Source organism: Bombina bombina, chromosome 4, assembly GCF_027579735.1.
Source record: "Bombina bombina isolate aBomBom1 chromosome 4, aBomBom1.pri, whole genome shotgun sequence".
NCBI classification, from domain to species: Eukaryota; Metazoa; Chordata; class Amphibia; order Anura; family Bombinatoridae; genus Bombina; species Bombina bombina.
The window spans coordinates 780,235,482-780,252,167 of NC_069502.1; the positions used below are offsets into that span (position 1 = coordinate 780,235,482).

The following is a 16,686-nucleotide window of genomic DNA, read 5'->3' on the forward strand; positions in this document are numbered from 1 at the left end:
CACAAAACTGCCAATTTTAAAAAGTGTTTAACTTATTCAAAGTAACAAGCACCTCAACTGAACTAATGTAACATGCAGCACATACATATAATAACCTATAGTGTCACATTTTGTGCCGTGCAAATGGTTTCTTTGATAAGTAAACCAGTAACATTTTTAAACAGTTGCTAACAAAACCGCAATTCATTATTTTAGTTTGTAACACAAATGCTAATACGGTTTCACTAAAGATCAGCTCTTGAATGCAATATCCGCTTGCAGAACAGAGCAACACCGCCCATTTCTGATGCAAGCAAGAAGGCGTGATTATTATGTCGTAAGGCGAGGAGGAGGGGTAGCACTATAGGGAAGTAGTGACAGTATTACACAGTACAAAGTATTTCAAATACAGAAATGGTTTGACCTGTAACAGTAGAGAATACTAATGTTCTACCCTCTGCCAGATAACAGACAGCATGACATAGCAAAACATGACAGGCTCACACCCATAAGGAGGACGCATGGTTGCTTATCAGAGGACCTCAGCAATACACAGAGGCGGTAGCTGTGGTTATCTCAAAAGGTAATTTGCTGATGGAATAATTTGTCATTAGGCTCAAGACCTAAACCAACCTTAGCAAACCTGGAAAATATCACATCCGCAGATTCTCTGTATGGACTGGAAAACCTCTCGGTGACCCCGATATCTTCGACCTTCAGATGGCCAGTTGTTTATCTCTGGTTTTGACATGAAAACGCTGGAAGTGCAAATAAATGATATTTCTACAAGTTTTTAATATAGTCTACACTAATGCATTTTGGTTTCTTCAAAGGCTGGAGAGCGCTTTAATTCAGCGTGTTACACAGACATTTTCAGTCTCAAAACATGCACTTTCTCTGCCTTCCTCGTTTGCTTGGGGTTTCCAGGGACAGAGCCAGACTAGTGGGCAGGTTGCCCACGTACACTATTAGCAGCTCACATAATATATCTCACTACTGCCCAAATCATCAAAAAATACTCACTGCAGTCGCCAGGAATACAAATGTAAACTATTGTAAAACACTTTATAGGAAAACACACACGTGTTTGGCTCGTCTTCAGTACAAGCGGTGCAACACAGGTGCATTTTTGTTGAAGGGACATCTAAAGACAGACAGCTGGCACAGATACCCCTATGTCTCATGCTACCAGAATGTCATTACAGATGTGCAAAACAGTAGGAGCTACAGCAGTCGTTCATCTTCACAGACACCTAAAGAAGAAAATGTAGGAAAAGATCTGCAGGAAACCAACACAAAGAGTACAAACAAGCAAACTCTGAGCTTAGATGATTTCAGAAGACTGCTCACCCTGGCTCATCCAGAGAGATGGAGACTGTCAGGTAAATTCTTTTTCTGACGGTTAATGACATTAAAAGGACAGTAAGTATATTGTAAAATTGTGTTTCCCTTAATGTGTGTATACATTAAGAATACAATTGATATACAAATTAAACTGGTGGTGTTCAATTGCATACCAATTTGTATACATTTTTCACCACAATCTGTTCCCAATAACTAGAGATAACTGGAAATTAACATTATATTGCTTATTTCTTCTACCTCTCATTGGGTGTGTAATTTCTTCTGATAGCAATGTTTACACAGCTTTTGTTATAGCCTATACTTAAATGAACATGAAACCCAAAATGTATGTTTCTTGATTCAGATAAAGCATATAATAAACAACTTTCCTTTTTAATTCTATTATTAATGTTCTCTTGGTAAGTCAATTTTTATGTGAGCTAAAGGGTTGAATTGTTCTCTTATCAGCGCTCTAGCTACAATAAAAGGGCCATATGGGGAGAGCTCTGATTAGACAAAAATAAAAAATCTTTGGCTCACAGAAAACTTGACTTATGAAGTGGGCGGCAGAGCACGGGGAATTTGAATTTCATATCTATATTAAAAAGTAAGTTCTAGCGCATCGTTGTTACAACTGATGAATTAAACTTAATCTAAAATATCACTAACATTACGTATCTGATTGTAAAAAGGGGAACGTTTACCATCACTTTAAGCTAGGCTGTGAATGAAGGGGATTTGTATAAAGAATTTTATGGTACCGAACTGTATCAAAAATTGTATAATAAAGTTTTTTTTTTTTCAGTATCTACTGTATACTTTGTTGCTTAAAGGGACACTATACCCAAACATTTTCTTTCATGATTAAAGTAGAGAATATAATTTTAAACAACATTCCATTTTACTTCTATTACCTAATTTGCTTCATTCTTTAGATATACTTTAATGAAGAAATAGCGATGCACACAGTGAACCAATCACAGGATGCATCTATGTGCAGCTACCAATCAGCAGCTACTAAGCATATCTAGATATGCTTTTCAGCAAAGAATATCAAGAGAATGAAGCAAAATAGATAATAGAAGTAAATTAGAAAGTTGTTTAAAATTGTATGCTCTTTCTAAATCATGAAAGAAAAAATGTGGGTTTCATGTCCCTTTAATCTCCCTTATTTTCTTAAAAAAAAAAAAAAAAAAAAGTTGACAACCCTATCCTGAGCCTACCTATGTATCCTTTATAACAAAGAATGCAAAGAGGAGGAAATACATGTAGTAACCTAAGTAAATTGAAAGATCTTTTAACATTGCATTCTCTAGCTCACTGGTTTTCAAACCTGTCCTCAGGCCTCCCCAACAGACCAGGTTTTTGGGATTACCTTGGATGAGAGCAGGTAGAACAACCATGTTTATTAATAAGATGATTATTTCACCTGTGCTCCATCCAGTTCAGATATCCTCAAAATGAGGCCTGTTAGGGAGGCATGAGGGCAGGTTTGAATACCAGTGCTCTATCTGAGCCAATAAAGTTTACTTAGCGGTTTCATATGTGCCTTTAAAGTGATAGTAAATTAAACAACTTTATATTTTGCCATTCAATGTGAAATTCAAAAATATGAAACTAATGTTTTTAAATTTCACATTGAATGGCAAAATATAAAGTTGTTTAATTTACTATCACTTCACATATGAAACCACTAAGTAAACTTTCTTGGCTCAGATAGAGCACTGGTTTTCAAACCTGCCCTCAGGCCTCATTTTGAGGATATCTGAACTGGAGCACAGGTGAAATAATCGGCTTACTAATAAACATGAGGTAATCCCCAAAACCTGGCCTGTTGGGGAGGCCTGAGGACAGGTTTGAAAACCAGTGAGCTAGAGAGAATGCAATGTTAAAAGATCTTTCAATTTACTTACATTACTACATGTATTTCCTCCTCTTTGTATTCTTTGTTATAAAGGATAGGTAGGCTCAGCATAGGGTTGCCAACTTTGTTTTTTTGAAAATAAGGGAGATTAAGGAAGCAAAGTATACAGTAGTTACTGAAAAAAACAACTTTATTATACAATTTTTGATACAGTTTGGTACCATAAAATTCTTTATACAAATCCCCTTCATTCACAGCCTAGCTTAAAGTGATGGTAAACTTTCCCCTTTTTACAATCAGATACGTAATGTTAGTGATATTTTAGATGAAGTTTAATTCATCAGTTGTAACAACGATGCGCTAGAACTTACTTTTTAAAATAGATATGAAATTCAAATTCCCTGTGCTCCGCCGCCCACTTCAAAAGTATTTTTTTCAGTGAACCACAGATTTGAATTGTTGTCCGATCAGAGCTCTCCCCATATGGCACTTTTATTATAGCTAGAGCACTGATTGGAGAACAATTAAGCTCTTTAGCTCACAGAAAACGTGACTTTTTAATTGTTTGGTGGAGCACAGGGAATTTTAATTTCAAATCTATGTTAAAAAGTAAGTTATAACACATCTGCGTTAAAACTTATGAATGAAACTCCACACATTAGAACATTTTTCTTTTGCACTTTTATGCATATTTCAGACAGAGTATGTTATTTTTTAAATACATTTTCAATTTAATTTTATTATCGAAATTGTTTTTTTTGTGCAAGATATCCTTTGTTGAAAAGCATACCTAGGTAGGCTTAGGAGCAACAATAAACTATTGGCAGCTAGCTGGTCATTGGTGGCTGCACATATATACCTCTCTCTTTCGAAAGGGTGTTGGACTCATGGAATAAACTTCTAATAGAGGTGGTAAACACAGAGACTGTAAAAGATAAGGCCATCCTAAGAAAACAGTGTTCACCTAGCTCCCAGTAGTGCATTTGCTGCTCTTTTAACAAAGGATACCAAGAAAATTATGCAAATTTGATAAGACAAGTACATTTAAAAGGTTGTATACAAAATGCCCTCTCTGAATCATGAAAGTTTAATTTTGTCTTTGCGTTTCCTTTAACTATGTTTACATAAAGGGACATTGTACACTAGATTTTTCTTTGCATAAATGTTTTGGAGATGATCCATTTAAATAGCCCATCTGGGAATATTTTTGTAACAATATATAGTTTTGCTTATATTTTTTTTTATATCATTGTGCTGATTTTCATACTCCTAACCAAGCCCCGCAGTGTCAGATGTATACATGCTTTTACAGACTCTTTCTGGCTCCTGTTTGTTATCTTTATCTGTCTCTTCATTTGCTCTTCTTGTTTTCCCAGCCCCTTTCACTGGGTATCCCAGCCTAATTTCATCAGCAGTGCTAAACTAGGAGCTTCTAAGAAAGTTTTTATAAGTTTTTTTTATTTTTTATACTGGATTTTTAGATCAGTATCTCTGCATACTCTTCTTTATAGTAGTTTATATTACATGCAGTTATATGACAATTGGTGTACACTGTCCCTTTAAGTAAGAGCAGAACTTCCTTGGTCTCAAATGATAGAGTGGAAAGTTAGTAAAGTCTAAAAGTGTGTTCTTTAAATAAGTGACTGAAGACTCGCCAGCAAAGGACTTAAAGGTACAGTTAAAGGGACATAATACTTATATGCTAAATTACTTGAAACTGATGCAGTATAGCTGTAAAAAGCTGACAGGAAAATATCACCTGAGCATCTCTATGTAAGAAAAGGAAGATATTTTACCTCACAATCTCCTCAGCTCAGCAGAGTAAGTTCTGTGTAAAAAGTTATACTCAGCTGCAGGTAAAAAAAATATGAAGAAATAAACAGCAGTCAATCAGCATCAACAGTGCTGAGGTCATGAACTCTTTTACTGTGATCTCATGAGATTTGACTTAACTCTCATGAGATTTCATTGTAAACTTCCTTACACTGAATAGGGAAATAATATGAGTGTGCACGAAAGCTCGCTCCTTCCGCTGTCCCGGGACAGACATACTGATTTGTTGCTTAGAAGTCATTTACAATCGCATGTGGCTATTAAGAAACTTTTGAGGTAAAATAACTTTCTTTTTTACATAGAGATGTTCAGGTGATATTTTCTAGTCCGCTTTTTACAGCTATACTGCATCACTTTCAACAAAGGATACCAAGCAAAGAAAGCAAGTTTGATAATATGGGTACCTGAATTATTAACATTTTAATTTTGACCTTACTGTCCTTTTTTAATCTTATTCTCAAATTGTAACTATAGTAAAACTTTCTTTGGCACCTTCGTTGTTTTTTGCTTTTTTCCCACTTTTCCTGTAATTTAACTCCGAAAATTTATGTTTTAATCTCTGTTTCCTGAGAGGCTAGAGTGAATCCTTCTCTCAGTAATTGCTTGATCATTGCAGGAGTTAATACCTTTTCATAATCCTACCAATTTAGGAACAGTGTCGTTTTGCCATACTTTTTGGGTTTAAAGGGACAGTCAAGTCCAAAAAAACTTTCATGATTCAAATAGGGCATGTAATTTTAAACAATTTTCCAATTTTTCTTTGTTCTCTTGGTATTCTGAGTTTAAAGCTAAACCTAGGAGGTTCATATGCTAATTTCTTAGACCTCTGCATTTGACAGTTTTTTCACCACTAGAGGGCGTTAGTTCATGTGTTTCCATATAGATAACATTGAGCTCATGCACATGAATTTACAGAGGAGTGAGCACTGATTGGCTATAATGCAAGTCTGTTAAAATAACTGAAATAAGGGGGCAGTCTGCAGAGGCTTAGATACAAGGTAATTACAGAGGTAAAACATGTATTATTATAAATGTGTTGGTTATGCAAAACTAAGTAATGGGTAATAAAGGGATTATCCATCTTTTAAAACAACAATTATTCTGGTGTTGACTGTCCCTAACTGCAACATGTAAACATTATTAGGTTAAAAATATGAGGGATTTATTTATACATCAGAATGTGACCAGTTGTTATCAGATATATTTTTCTGTTTTCATGAATTTATTTTAAAATCCAGCTTTACTGAAGGTTAATGCAGTAAATATTTGGCTATATTAAAGTAACAAATGATAAAGAAATCAACTTATAGAGAAAACATATATAAAGTTATTTAACACTTTGGGTGCTAATGACGGCTCAGAGCACTAGCACTCTCCCAACTTGAGGGAGATCTGGGGGCTCCCACCCGCTCCTACCCTGGCGATCGTGCATGTAGAGTGACAGGCATCGCGGGGGCATCACGCGCAATGACGTGATGACTTCACTGTGCAACTTTATTAACATTTTGTCAATGCAAAGTATAGGGAAAGGGGGCATGCTGCTTAGAAGCCTGTATCTCAGGCATCTAAGCAGCTACAAACCTCCAAGACCCACCTTTCCAATGGTGTAAGTCTTGGGATCTGGGAAAAAAAAAAAAGTTAACATTTTTTTTTCACAAAAAAAAAAAAAAAAAGAAAAATAACAAAATAAATTAAATCAGCTTAGCACCCAGGTGGGAAAGTGCTTAGCTCTCAAAGGGTTAATAGACAGAACAATGCATTCAAAGAAAAGATTAGTCTGAGAATAACATGTAGATGTATTTTTTTTAAAGTTTCATTAGTTATTTAAGTATTGACAAAATAAGTGTAAAGTTTGTGTCTATAAAACAATGGGAGCTGCCATGTTGTAACTTAGGTTACCTTCTCTGCTGTGGCCAATTAGGGACAGTTATAAATATGTCACTAGTGTGTGCAGCCAATGGCTGTGTGCAATATAACAATGTTCTGCACTTCCATTTCTAACAGGAACGGAAAAGCTCAAAAGTTCAGAATGGAATTACAGGAAAAGGGGACAAAATAAATAATGAAAGTATTTTGCAGAGTTGTTTATATCTTGGGTATAGAGGACTTTACCTGGCACATTTTAATGATTTCCTTGTAATATTTCACTGAGGCCCTATATTTGAGACTCATCCCTGTAACACCTTTTTACAGTTTTATACTTTACCTGCCACTTTCCTTGTGACAAACTTTATATCAGATCAGCATTTCTCAAGACCAGTCCTCTATTGTCACTAACTGTCCACATTCTAAGGATTTTCCAACCTGTGTATAGGTGAGTCACTCATAGTAAGCGAGTAGCTGACCTGCTCAGACTGGAAAATTCATTCTGGCCTGTAAGAGGTGCTTAAAGGGACAGGAAACCACAACATTTTCTTTCATTAATTGGATAGAACATTTAATTTTAAACTTTCTAATTCACTTCTATTATCAAATTTGCTTCATTGTCTTGTTACCGTTTGCTGAAGGAACAGCACTGCACTACTGGCAGCAAGATGAACACATCTAGTTAGCCAATCACAAGAGACAAATGTGTGCATGCACCAATCAGCAGCTAGAATGAAGCACATTTGAAAATAGAAGTGAATTTAAAAGTGTCTTAAAATTATATGCTCTATCTGAATCATGCAAGTTTAATTTTAACTTTCCTATCCCTTTAAGGGTAGAATTGGGAAATGCTGATATCTGTGATACATTAAATGTTTAGTACATTAGGGCAAAATTAATGAAAGGCTACCCACTTAAAGAGAAGTGTACTGTAAAATTGTTTTTCCCTTAAAGGGACACTTAACACCTGCTGGAAAGCCTTAAAATCAAGTAAGCATAGATGTGTATGCCATCTTGTCAGTTTACCCCAAATTGTTTAAAAAAAGTGTTTTCAATTACAATGTTGTACCTGTGCTTAATGCTTGTATGCATGCCGCCATATTGTATCTTGCGTTACACGCAGGCACAGCTGTCACATGATACCCACGGCACAGTGTTTAATTATGTATGTTGTTTAGAGAGCAATCACATCTGCACTCAGCACGCACTAACTGTGAGGCATGCAGAGCGTGTTCTGCAGTGTGTGAAGATGATATTATTTATTTGTGCCTGATGTATATTACATAAGTGAGTGAGAGCATGGCTTTAGACACCACAATTAAAAATAGTAAGCTCTGGGGAGGGACAAGAGAGAGACCAGTCCTGTAAATAATGGGTAAGCCTTGGATAGGGAAATCCGAATTCCGAGGTCTGGTTATATCTAACCCTGCAGTACATAATATGGCACCAAAAGATCCTTACTTTTCCTGCCCAAACGTTACATCCATCCTTGGTCTCAAAGCGTGACTCCCACTGCCGCCTAACACAAGGCAGCCCAGCCTGTCACTCTTAGGAAGTGTGTGCAAACGCAACTGAAGCCCGTCACCCATAAGGAAGCATCTGGCAACTATACAAACCGGAGTTTTGTTGCTAAGCACTTCCGACCCTGCAGTGCATAATACTGCACCTTACTCTTTCAGTAAAACATCAGATTACTCCATGGGCTCAAAGCGGGACTCTGTCTGAACACCGGCTAAGTGCTTGACATAGAGACAGTAGTTTGAAGATACTCTCCGTTTTGTAGAGTTGCCAGATGCTTCCTTGTGGGTGACGGGCTTCAGTTGCGTTTGCACACACTTCCTAAGAGTGACAGGCTGGGCTGCCTTGTGTTAGGCGGCAGTGGGAGTCACGCTTTGAGACCAAGGATGGATGTAACGTTTGGGCAGGAAAAGTAAAGATCTTCTGGTGCCATATTATGTACTGCAGGGTTAGATATAACCAGACCTCGGAATTCGGATTTCCCTATCCAAGGCTTACCCATTATTTACAGGACTGGTCTCTCTCTTGTCCCTCCCCAGAGCTTACTATTTTTAATTGTGGTGTCTAAAGCCATGCTCTCACTCACTTATGTAATATACATCAGGCACAAATAAATAATAATATCTTCACACACTGCAGAACACGCTCTGCATGCCTCACAGTTAGTGCGTGCTGCAGATGTGATTGCTCTCTAAACAACATACATAATTAAACACTGTGCCGTGCGTATCATGTGACAGCTGTGCCTGCGTTTAATGCAAGATACAATATGGCGGCATGCATACAAGCATTAAGCACAGGTACAACATTGTAATTGAAAACCCTTTTCTAAACAATTTGGGGTAAACTGACAAGATGGCATAGACATCTATGCTTACTTGATTTTAATTAATCAGAAGCAGTTTGTTTTAAGGATTTTAGCAGGCAGGTGTTAAGTGTCCCTTTAATGTGTTTCCAATAACAGCTACAGAGTGTAAAATATGAGAAATTGCTTTCTTAAAATAGTAATACTTCTCCAATTCTACTAAGTCTGACACTTTCCTAATCCACATAGTTAGGGATGGAGCATCCTTCTGTCTCCGATTTTTGGAGATCAGGGCCTTTATTCCATTAGTCATAATATAGAACAGTTTAAGATGAGGTTTATATTTAATTTTAGGTGGTTTATTCAATAGCCACAACAGGGGATCTAATGGGAGCTGAATCTCTAGTATTGTTTCAACCTCAGCAATTTCTAACCACCACATATGTGCTGCGCCACTATCTACATGGCCACAGCGTCAACATTGGTTCTTCTGTGTATGGTATAAACGATGTAACTTTTTGGGCGTAAGATACCATCTGTGTAGCAATTTGAAATGTATCTCCAAAATGGAGGAGGAGATCGAGGACCTCATTGTGACTTGGAACATAGAAACACTTGTTTGAGGGAGGATAACAGTTCCTAGTTCGGTTTCCCAGTTTTATAAGTATGGGGGTATGTATCCAGGTGGATTTTGTACTAATATTCTATATTTGGAAGACAAGGTGTGTTGGATAGGTGGGGTGCGGACACAGAGGGACTCAAACTTAGTCTTAGTCAGAGGTCTAACCATATTCTTGTGCCCTCCGTGTTTAAATATGAAATTCCTTGTTTGCCTATATGTGAACCAGTTTGTAAAGCATTCGTGACCTTTTTCTATTAATTCAGTTTGTGATAGCAAAGTCTTGTTGTTGGTCAGCGAATGTATTGTAAAATCTCTATTTGTCGTATTTGTCACGCTGTGAGTCGTGAAGGGCCTAACTGTGTATTCCCCATTTTCGATCAGGGAAGTCAGTGGGGATGGGATAGAAGAAATAAAATGGGACATTTTTATAGATTTTTCCCACATTTGGAATGTTTCTTGAATCAAGGGGTTTTTGTATGAAAGTGTCTTTATCATGGTGGGGCTACCCCAACACAACCTTCTTAGGTGTGGTTTATTTATTATGAGATGTTCCAATGGTACCCAACATTTATGGCAAAAATGAATGTTCCAATCAACTATTCTTTGTAAGAATATAGCCTGTCAGTATAGCATAAGGTTTGGCACACCTAGTCCACCCTGTAGTTTGGGAGATTGCATTATGTGTTGATTTATCCTTGGTGGCTTTTTGTGCCATATAAAATCGCTAAATGCTTTTTGTAGGGAGGGTAGGTAAGGCTTAGGTAGTGGAATCGGCGATGTCTGGAGAATATAAAGTATTCTGGGAAATATATTCATTAATGTCTTCAATACGCCCCAGCCATGACAGGTTTTGGATCTCCATGATGAGAGGTCCCTAATAATAGTGTGTTTGATTGGCAGGTAATTGTACTAGAAAATGTTTTCAATCTTTGGTGCGAGTTTGATTCCTAAATAGCTTAAAGAGTGTGTACACCACGTAAATGGAGTGATTTTTTTTTTTTTTAGTATCTGCTAGAGAGGTTTCGTTCAGGTTTATGTTTAATATTTCTGACTTAGACATATTAATTGAAAAGTTTGATAGAATGTGGAATTGGTCGAATTCTGAAAGTAATTGTGGAATCGATTGTTCAGGGTTTGTAAGTGAGAAGAGCATGTCGTCTGCAAACAGAGAGACAACATATTTCTGGGGACCTACATTAACGCCAGTGATTTTTGGGTTTTATCTGATTTTAACAGCGAGGGTCTCTATAACACATGTAAATAATAATGGGGATAGCGGGCATCCCTGACGAGTCCCATAAGCGATAGTGAAGGATGATGATAGTGTCCCATTTACTAGGATGCGGGCAATGGGTTGGGAATTTAATGAAAAGATTCTAGTAATTATTTGCGGGCCTAGGCCCATATGTATTAAGATGGCTTTTAAAAAATCCTAGGCAACATGGTCAAAGGCCTTTTCAGCATCTGTCGATTAAAAGAATTGATGGTATGTTTTTGTTTTGGACATATTGTATCAGATCTAAGGCCCTGACCGTGTTGTCTTTAGCCTCTCTTCCAGGGATTAAACCAACCTGGTCCAAGTGATCAATGTCGGGTTAGACTCTATTTAGTCTATGGGATAGTATTCTTGCATCGGTGTTTAACAATGAGATGGGACGATAATTTGAGGGGAGGTCTGGAGATTTATTCGGTTTTGGCAGTAGAACTATATGAGCTTCCAAGGCTCTAGGGCAAAAGGCCTTGGAGGTTTTAAATATATTGAAAATATTGTAGTAGGTGAGGGGTTAGGAAGTCTTGAAATAGAGTGTAGTATTTATGGCTGAAACCACCCGGTCCTGGGGACTTCCCGGTCGGGAGGTCTTTTATAGCTAGTTTTAGTTCCTCTACTGTAATGGGGTCATCTAAACTATCCTTTTGAGCTGTGGAAATGTGAGGTAATTTCAAGTCTCTCAGGAAGGCATCTATAAGTTGTGTCAATTTCTACTGTTTGATTGATGTTTGGGTTCTTAATGTTATATAGTTTCTGGAAATATTTTTGGAAAATAAGTGCTATTTGTTTTGTGGATTTCTGGGAGCCACCCCCTTTCATCTTTCATATGTAATATGTACTTCTTATGTGCTTTATGCTTTAGGTATCTAGCCAGTAGACGTCCAGATTTATTAAGGCCTTTATAATATTTTTGTTGTGCGTGAAAGGATTTTCTTTTATGTTCCTTAGCTAAGTGGGATGCAAGCTTTTTCCTCTCACAAGTTAGCTCAGTCAATATGTCCTTGTTAAATGGGGATTGTTTGTGTCTTAATTCTAATTGTTCAATTTTAAGGAGTATAGAGGAGGCGAATTCCCATTTAGTTTTATTAATGTGGGCTTTTATTGCCATCAACTCGCCTTGTATTACACTCTTGTGTGCCTCCCATACGATTTGTGGGGATGTGTCAGGGCTGGCATTAAGCTGGAAGTACTCGTCTAGTGCTTTTAATACTTTTAAGGTGATCTGTTGATCTGTTAACAAGTGTTCGTCTAATTTCCAGATATAGTCTTTTATAGGCTTGGATGGCCAGTTTAGAGAATTTATAATTGAGGCATGGTCAGACCATGTTATTGGCATTATTTTTGCAGAGTTTTAAAAGTGAAACTACCTACATCCGTAAATATATAATCGAGTCTAGAGTACATCCCATGAGGGTATGAGTAAAATTAATAATCCCTACAGTGAGGGTGCAAGGTTCTCTACACATCCTGTGCGGCTATACGTTTAAGATGGGAGTTGATTTTTGTGATTTGTGACCGGGGAGTCGAAGAATGGTGTGTTGAACAATCCATGTCCGGGTTTAGTGCCACGTTGAGGTCTCCGCACATTATAAGCATACCTTTTTGATAGTCTAGTACATAGTTGGCTATTTTCTTCATGAAAGTGTGTTGCGCTGTGTTAGGGGCATATATAGATATAAGGGTGACTGGTCTGTTGTGTAACAGACCTATCACAATAATAAATCGTCCTTCCTTATCTCTTTATGATTTGTAATTCTACAAAAGGAATGCCCCTTCTAATTATTATCCCTACCCCTTGTTTCTTTGTTCTGGTATGTGATGCCCAGTAGCATGTGCCATATGTACTTGCACAAGTGGAGGGTTCTTTACCTTTCCTGAAGTGGGCCTCTTGTAGAAACACCAGGTCAGCCTTATGGTTATGAAAATCTCGAGTGGCCGTAGACCTTTTATTGGGTATATTCAAACCTTTGGCGTTGACAGAATATATGCGCAGATCGTTATTTGTGTGGGAATGGTTCTGAAAGTTAGTCATATTTTATATAATATAAGGATGAAGTGCGCATTAGATATGGGTGTACCCATGTGTAGAATATTTTTAAGAGCGGGGGTGCAGAACGAGATCGAGACAAGACCAAAGAACAAATAAAATAAAACAAGAAATAAAACATATAAAAAGCATATTTTCAGACACATATATGTATACGTATCCATCTATGGGATGTTGAAGGGCATGGTCTTTTCTCCTGAATAAGGACGTAGTGTGAAAATGTCCATTATAAGATGCTATATCTCATAGGGTATCTGGAAATCACTAGGTTTTTTCTTCTTGTTGTTATTAACTGTAATCCATTGTGATCTTTGAGGCTTGGGTGCTGATTCACCTCTGCAGGTGGACGCATTTGATGTGGAGAGGTTTGGTAAAAGGGATGTTTAGACCTTTAGGGAACGAGTCCAAATCCTTTGAATCTTTATATACATGTGTTTTGCCTTCTCTTTGGACTACGAGACTAAAAGGAAACCCCCTGCGATATTTTACTTTTCTATCTTGCAGGGTTTGTGTGATAAAAGGTATCTCCCTGCCATTATGGATTCCTGAATTTCACCTGGGTAAATCTATTGCAGAAAAGTCACTTGTTACGTTTTTTTCTGTTCACTGGATTTGTAAAGGTCTTTTCCCCCTTGCTGTTTGAACTGTGTGGCCCTTTACTACACGAATTGGGCCTCTCCTCTCTGGTCATTAGATAAGCTAGTTGATATACCCTGTTTTTTCATCCCCATAGAATTGTTATTGCAGGTTATAGTTCTCTTGAGTCTGTGCCCCTTTATGGTTTAGCCCCTTGGGAGTTATGTGACATCCCCAATGTTTCTAAATAAATCTATATTACTTCATCCTATGGAGGTGACTGGAGACCTCTGGCCTTATAATGCACAGTTATTCCTCCCAGTTAGACCTATGGAGAGAGCCGATACTTCTCCGCCTAGCAAATCACCCATCTGTTTTGGCCGGCTTCCCCTCCCCTGGTCCCTCTTAGGCTCAAAGACCACTCTATATATGCCTTATATATTTTCATTGCTAAAGTTTTTTTCTGCCTCAGGTTTTATAACTTTCATATTGCACAGTTACTGTCCTATGCTAACATAGATATGCGGTGGGTATCATTGTATTGTTTGCATGTTTTTCACTCTTGTTTCTCTTCCAGCTGCTGCTATGGAAGACCACGGGGGCCTTTGGCCTCGCCCTCTGCAGATCACTGTTCCACGACACACGGCCAGCTCTTACACTTAGCGGCATATCGCATAAGCCTACAAGAAGTCATTAAGGCCATACAGAATAGTAAACTAGGGAAAGCCCCGGGCCCAGAAGGGCTACCTTCTGAATATTTTAAGCTCTTGAGCGAGGAAATAGCACCCACTTTAGCCTCCCTATTTTCGGCGTACCTGGAAGGTGCGTCGCAGATGGACGTGCGCTTCTCAGAGGCGAACATTGGCCTGATTCCCAAACCAGACAGGGACCACACCCAGACATCATCATATCGACCAATCTCCTTACTCAATGGAGACTACAAGTTACTAACTAAGATTCTGGCTGACCGCCTGGCGAGGGTTCTGCCTTCTGTTGTACATATAGACCAGACAGGCTTTGTCAAGGGTAGATCCTCGGTGGTCAATATTAGGAAAACACTAGCTATCACTTCATATTACTGGTACAATGCACACTCACAAGCCCCCTCCAAACTACAAGATGCCTGTCTTTTAGCGCTTGACGCCGAGAAGGCGTTTGACAGGATAGAGTGGGACCATCGGCACACTTCTTTAGAACAGTTTGGAATTACGGGGAGCTTTGCTGACTTCCTTCGGAAACTATTCCAAGCCCCTATGGCATCCCTTGTGGTTAACGAGGGGCTCTCTCCCTCCTTCATATTACACAGGGGTACTAGGCAGGGCTGTCCTCTTTCCCCCTTGCTGTTTGACCTTGCCATAGAGCCCCTGGCCTCCTATATTAGGCAACATTGCAGGGGCCTCGATTTTCTCGGACACAAATATCATCTCTCTTTTTATACGCTGATGATTTACTACTGTTTGGGGTGACCCTCACGCCAACCTCCAACTGCTTCTAGATATTATCAAACAATTTGGATCCTTTTCGGGTTATAGAATCAATGTCGATAAGTCTGAAATCACCTGGTTGAAAAATTCTCGTAACACCACATTGTCAGATACAGGACTCAAGATTACTGAGGGCCTCTTTAAATACCTAGGGATCCACTTACACATTGATCCTGCCAAGCTATACTATATCAACCTCACAGGCATTATTGCAAATATCAAACAGTTATTGTCCAGCTGGACAAGGCTTCCCCTTTCCCTCCCAGGTAGAATCCAGCTCTTTAAAATGGTCGCTCTTCCAAGCTCCTCTACCCGCTCCAGATGCTGCCCCTTCTCCTAACACGTAGGGATGCCGAGTCACTTCAAGCCTCTTGGTCATTTTATTTGGCAAGGGAAGAAACACAGGGTAGGTAAAAGCTATTTATTCATGACCTCGGGTGGGGGTGGTCTTCCCCTTCCAAACATCATGTGGTATAACTGGTCTGCCTTATCTAAGATAGTCTTAGACTGGCTGGTGGGGAATGAACATTTTACTGTCCCTAAGCTGGAGGCTAGCTTCACTAAGCCAATACATTTAGCATTCTTGCCCCATGCGATTCTTAACTCTCTTCCCACTTATATACAATCTAACATTTTATTCAGAGATCCCTTGAGGGCATGGTCCAAGTTTTGTAAACTATGGGGGACGCAACACTTAGGCCTAGATTTGGAGTTCGGCGGTAGCCGTGAAAACCAGCGTTAGAGGCTCCTAACGCTGGTTTTGGCCGCCCGCTGGTATTTGGAGTCAGTGATTAAAGGGTCTAACGCTCACTTTTCAGCTGCGACTTTTCCATACCGCAGATCCCCTTACGTCAATTGCGTATCCTATCTTTTCAATGGGATCTTCCTAACGCCGGTATTTAGAGTCGTTTCTGAAGTGAGCGTTAGAGCTCTAACGACAAAACTCCAGCCGCCTGAAAATAGCAGTAGTTAAGAGCTTTCTGGGCTAACGCCGGTTCATAAAGCTCTTAACTACTGTACCCTAAAGTACACTAACACCCATAAACTACCTATGTACCCCTAAACCGAGCTCCCCCCACATCGCCGCCACTCGATTAAAATTTTTTAACCCGTAATCTGCCGACCGCCACCTACGTTATACTTATGTACCCCTAATCTGCTGCCCCTAACCCCGCCGACCCCTGTATTACATTTATTAACCCCTAACCTGCCCCCCACAACGTCGCCGCCAGCTACTTAAAATAATTAACCCCTAATCTTCCGACCGCAAAGCGCCGCCACCTACGTTATCCCTATATACCCCTAATCTGCTGCCCCTAACACCGCCGACCCCTATATTATATTTATTAACCCCTAATCTGCCCCCCTCAACGTCGCCGACACCTGCCTACACTTATTAACCCCTAATCTGCCGAGCGGACCGCACCGCTACTATAATAAAGTTATTAACCCCTAACCCGCCTCACTAACCCTATCAT

The 16,686-nt window shown here is 38.9% G+C and overlaps 1 protein-coding gene across 2 annotated transcripts in view; it reads left to right on the forward strand.

Moving 5' to 3' along the window:
- Positions 1-340: 340 nt before the first annotated feature.
- The window catches only part of ABCB10 (ATP binding cassette subfamily B member 10), a 332,203-nt gene continuing 315,857 nt past the window's right edge, over positions 341-16,686 (forward strand). For both annotated transcript variants that reach the window (XM_053711149.1, XM_053711150.1), the window contains exon 1: positions 341-1,361. In XM_053711149.1, the coding sequence (XP_053567124.1) occupies positions 866-1,361 (496 nt within the window). In that variant the 5' untranslated portion in view covers positions 341-865. The remainder of the gene's footprint in view (positions 1,362-16,686) is intronic.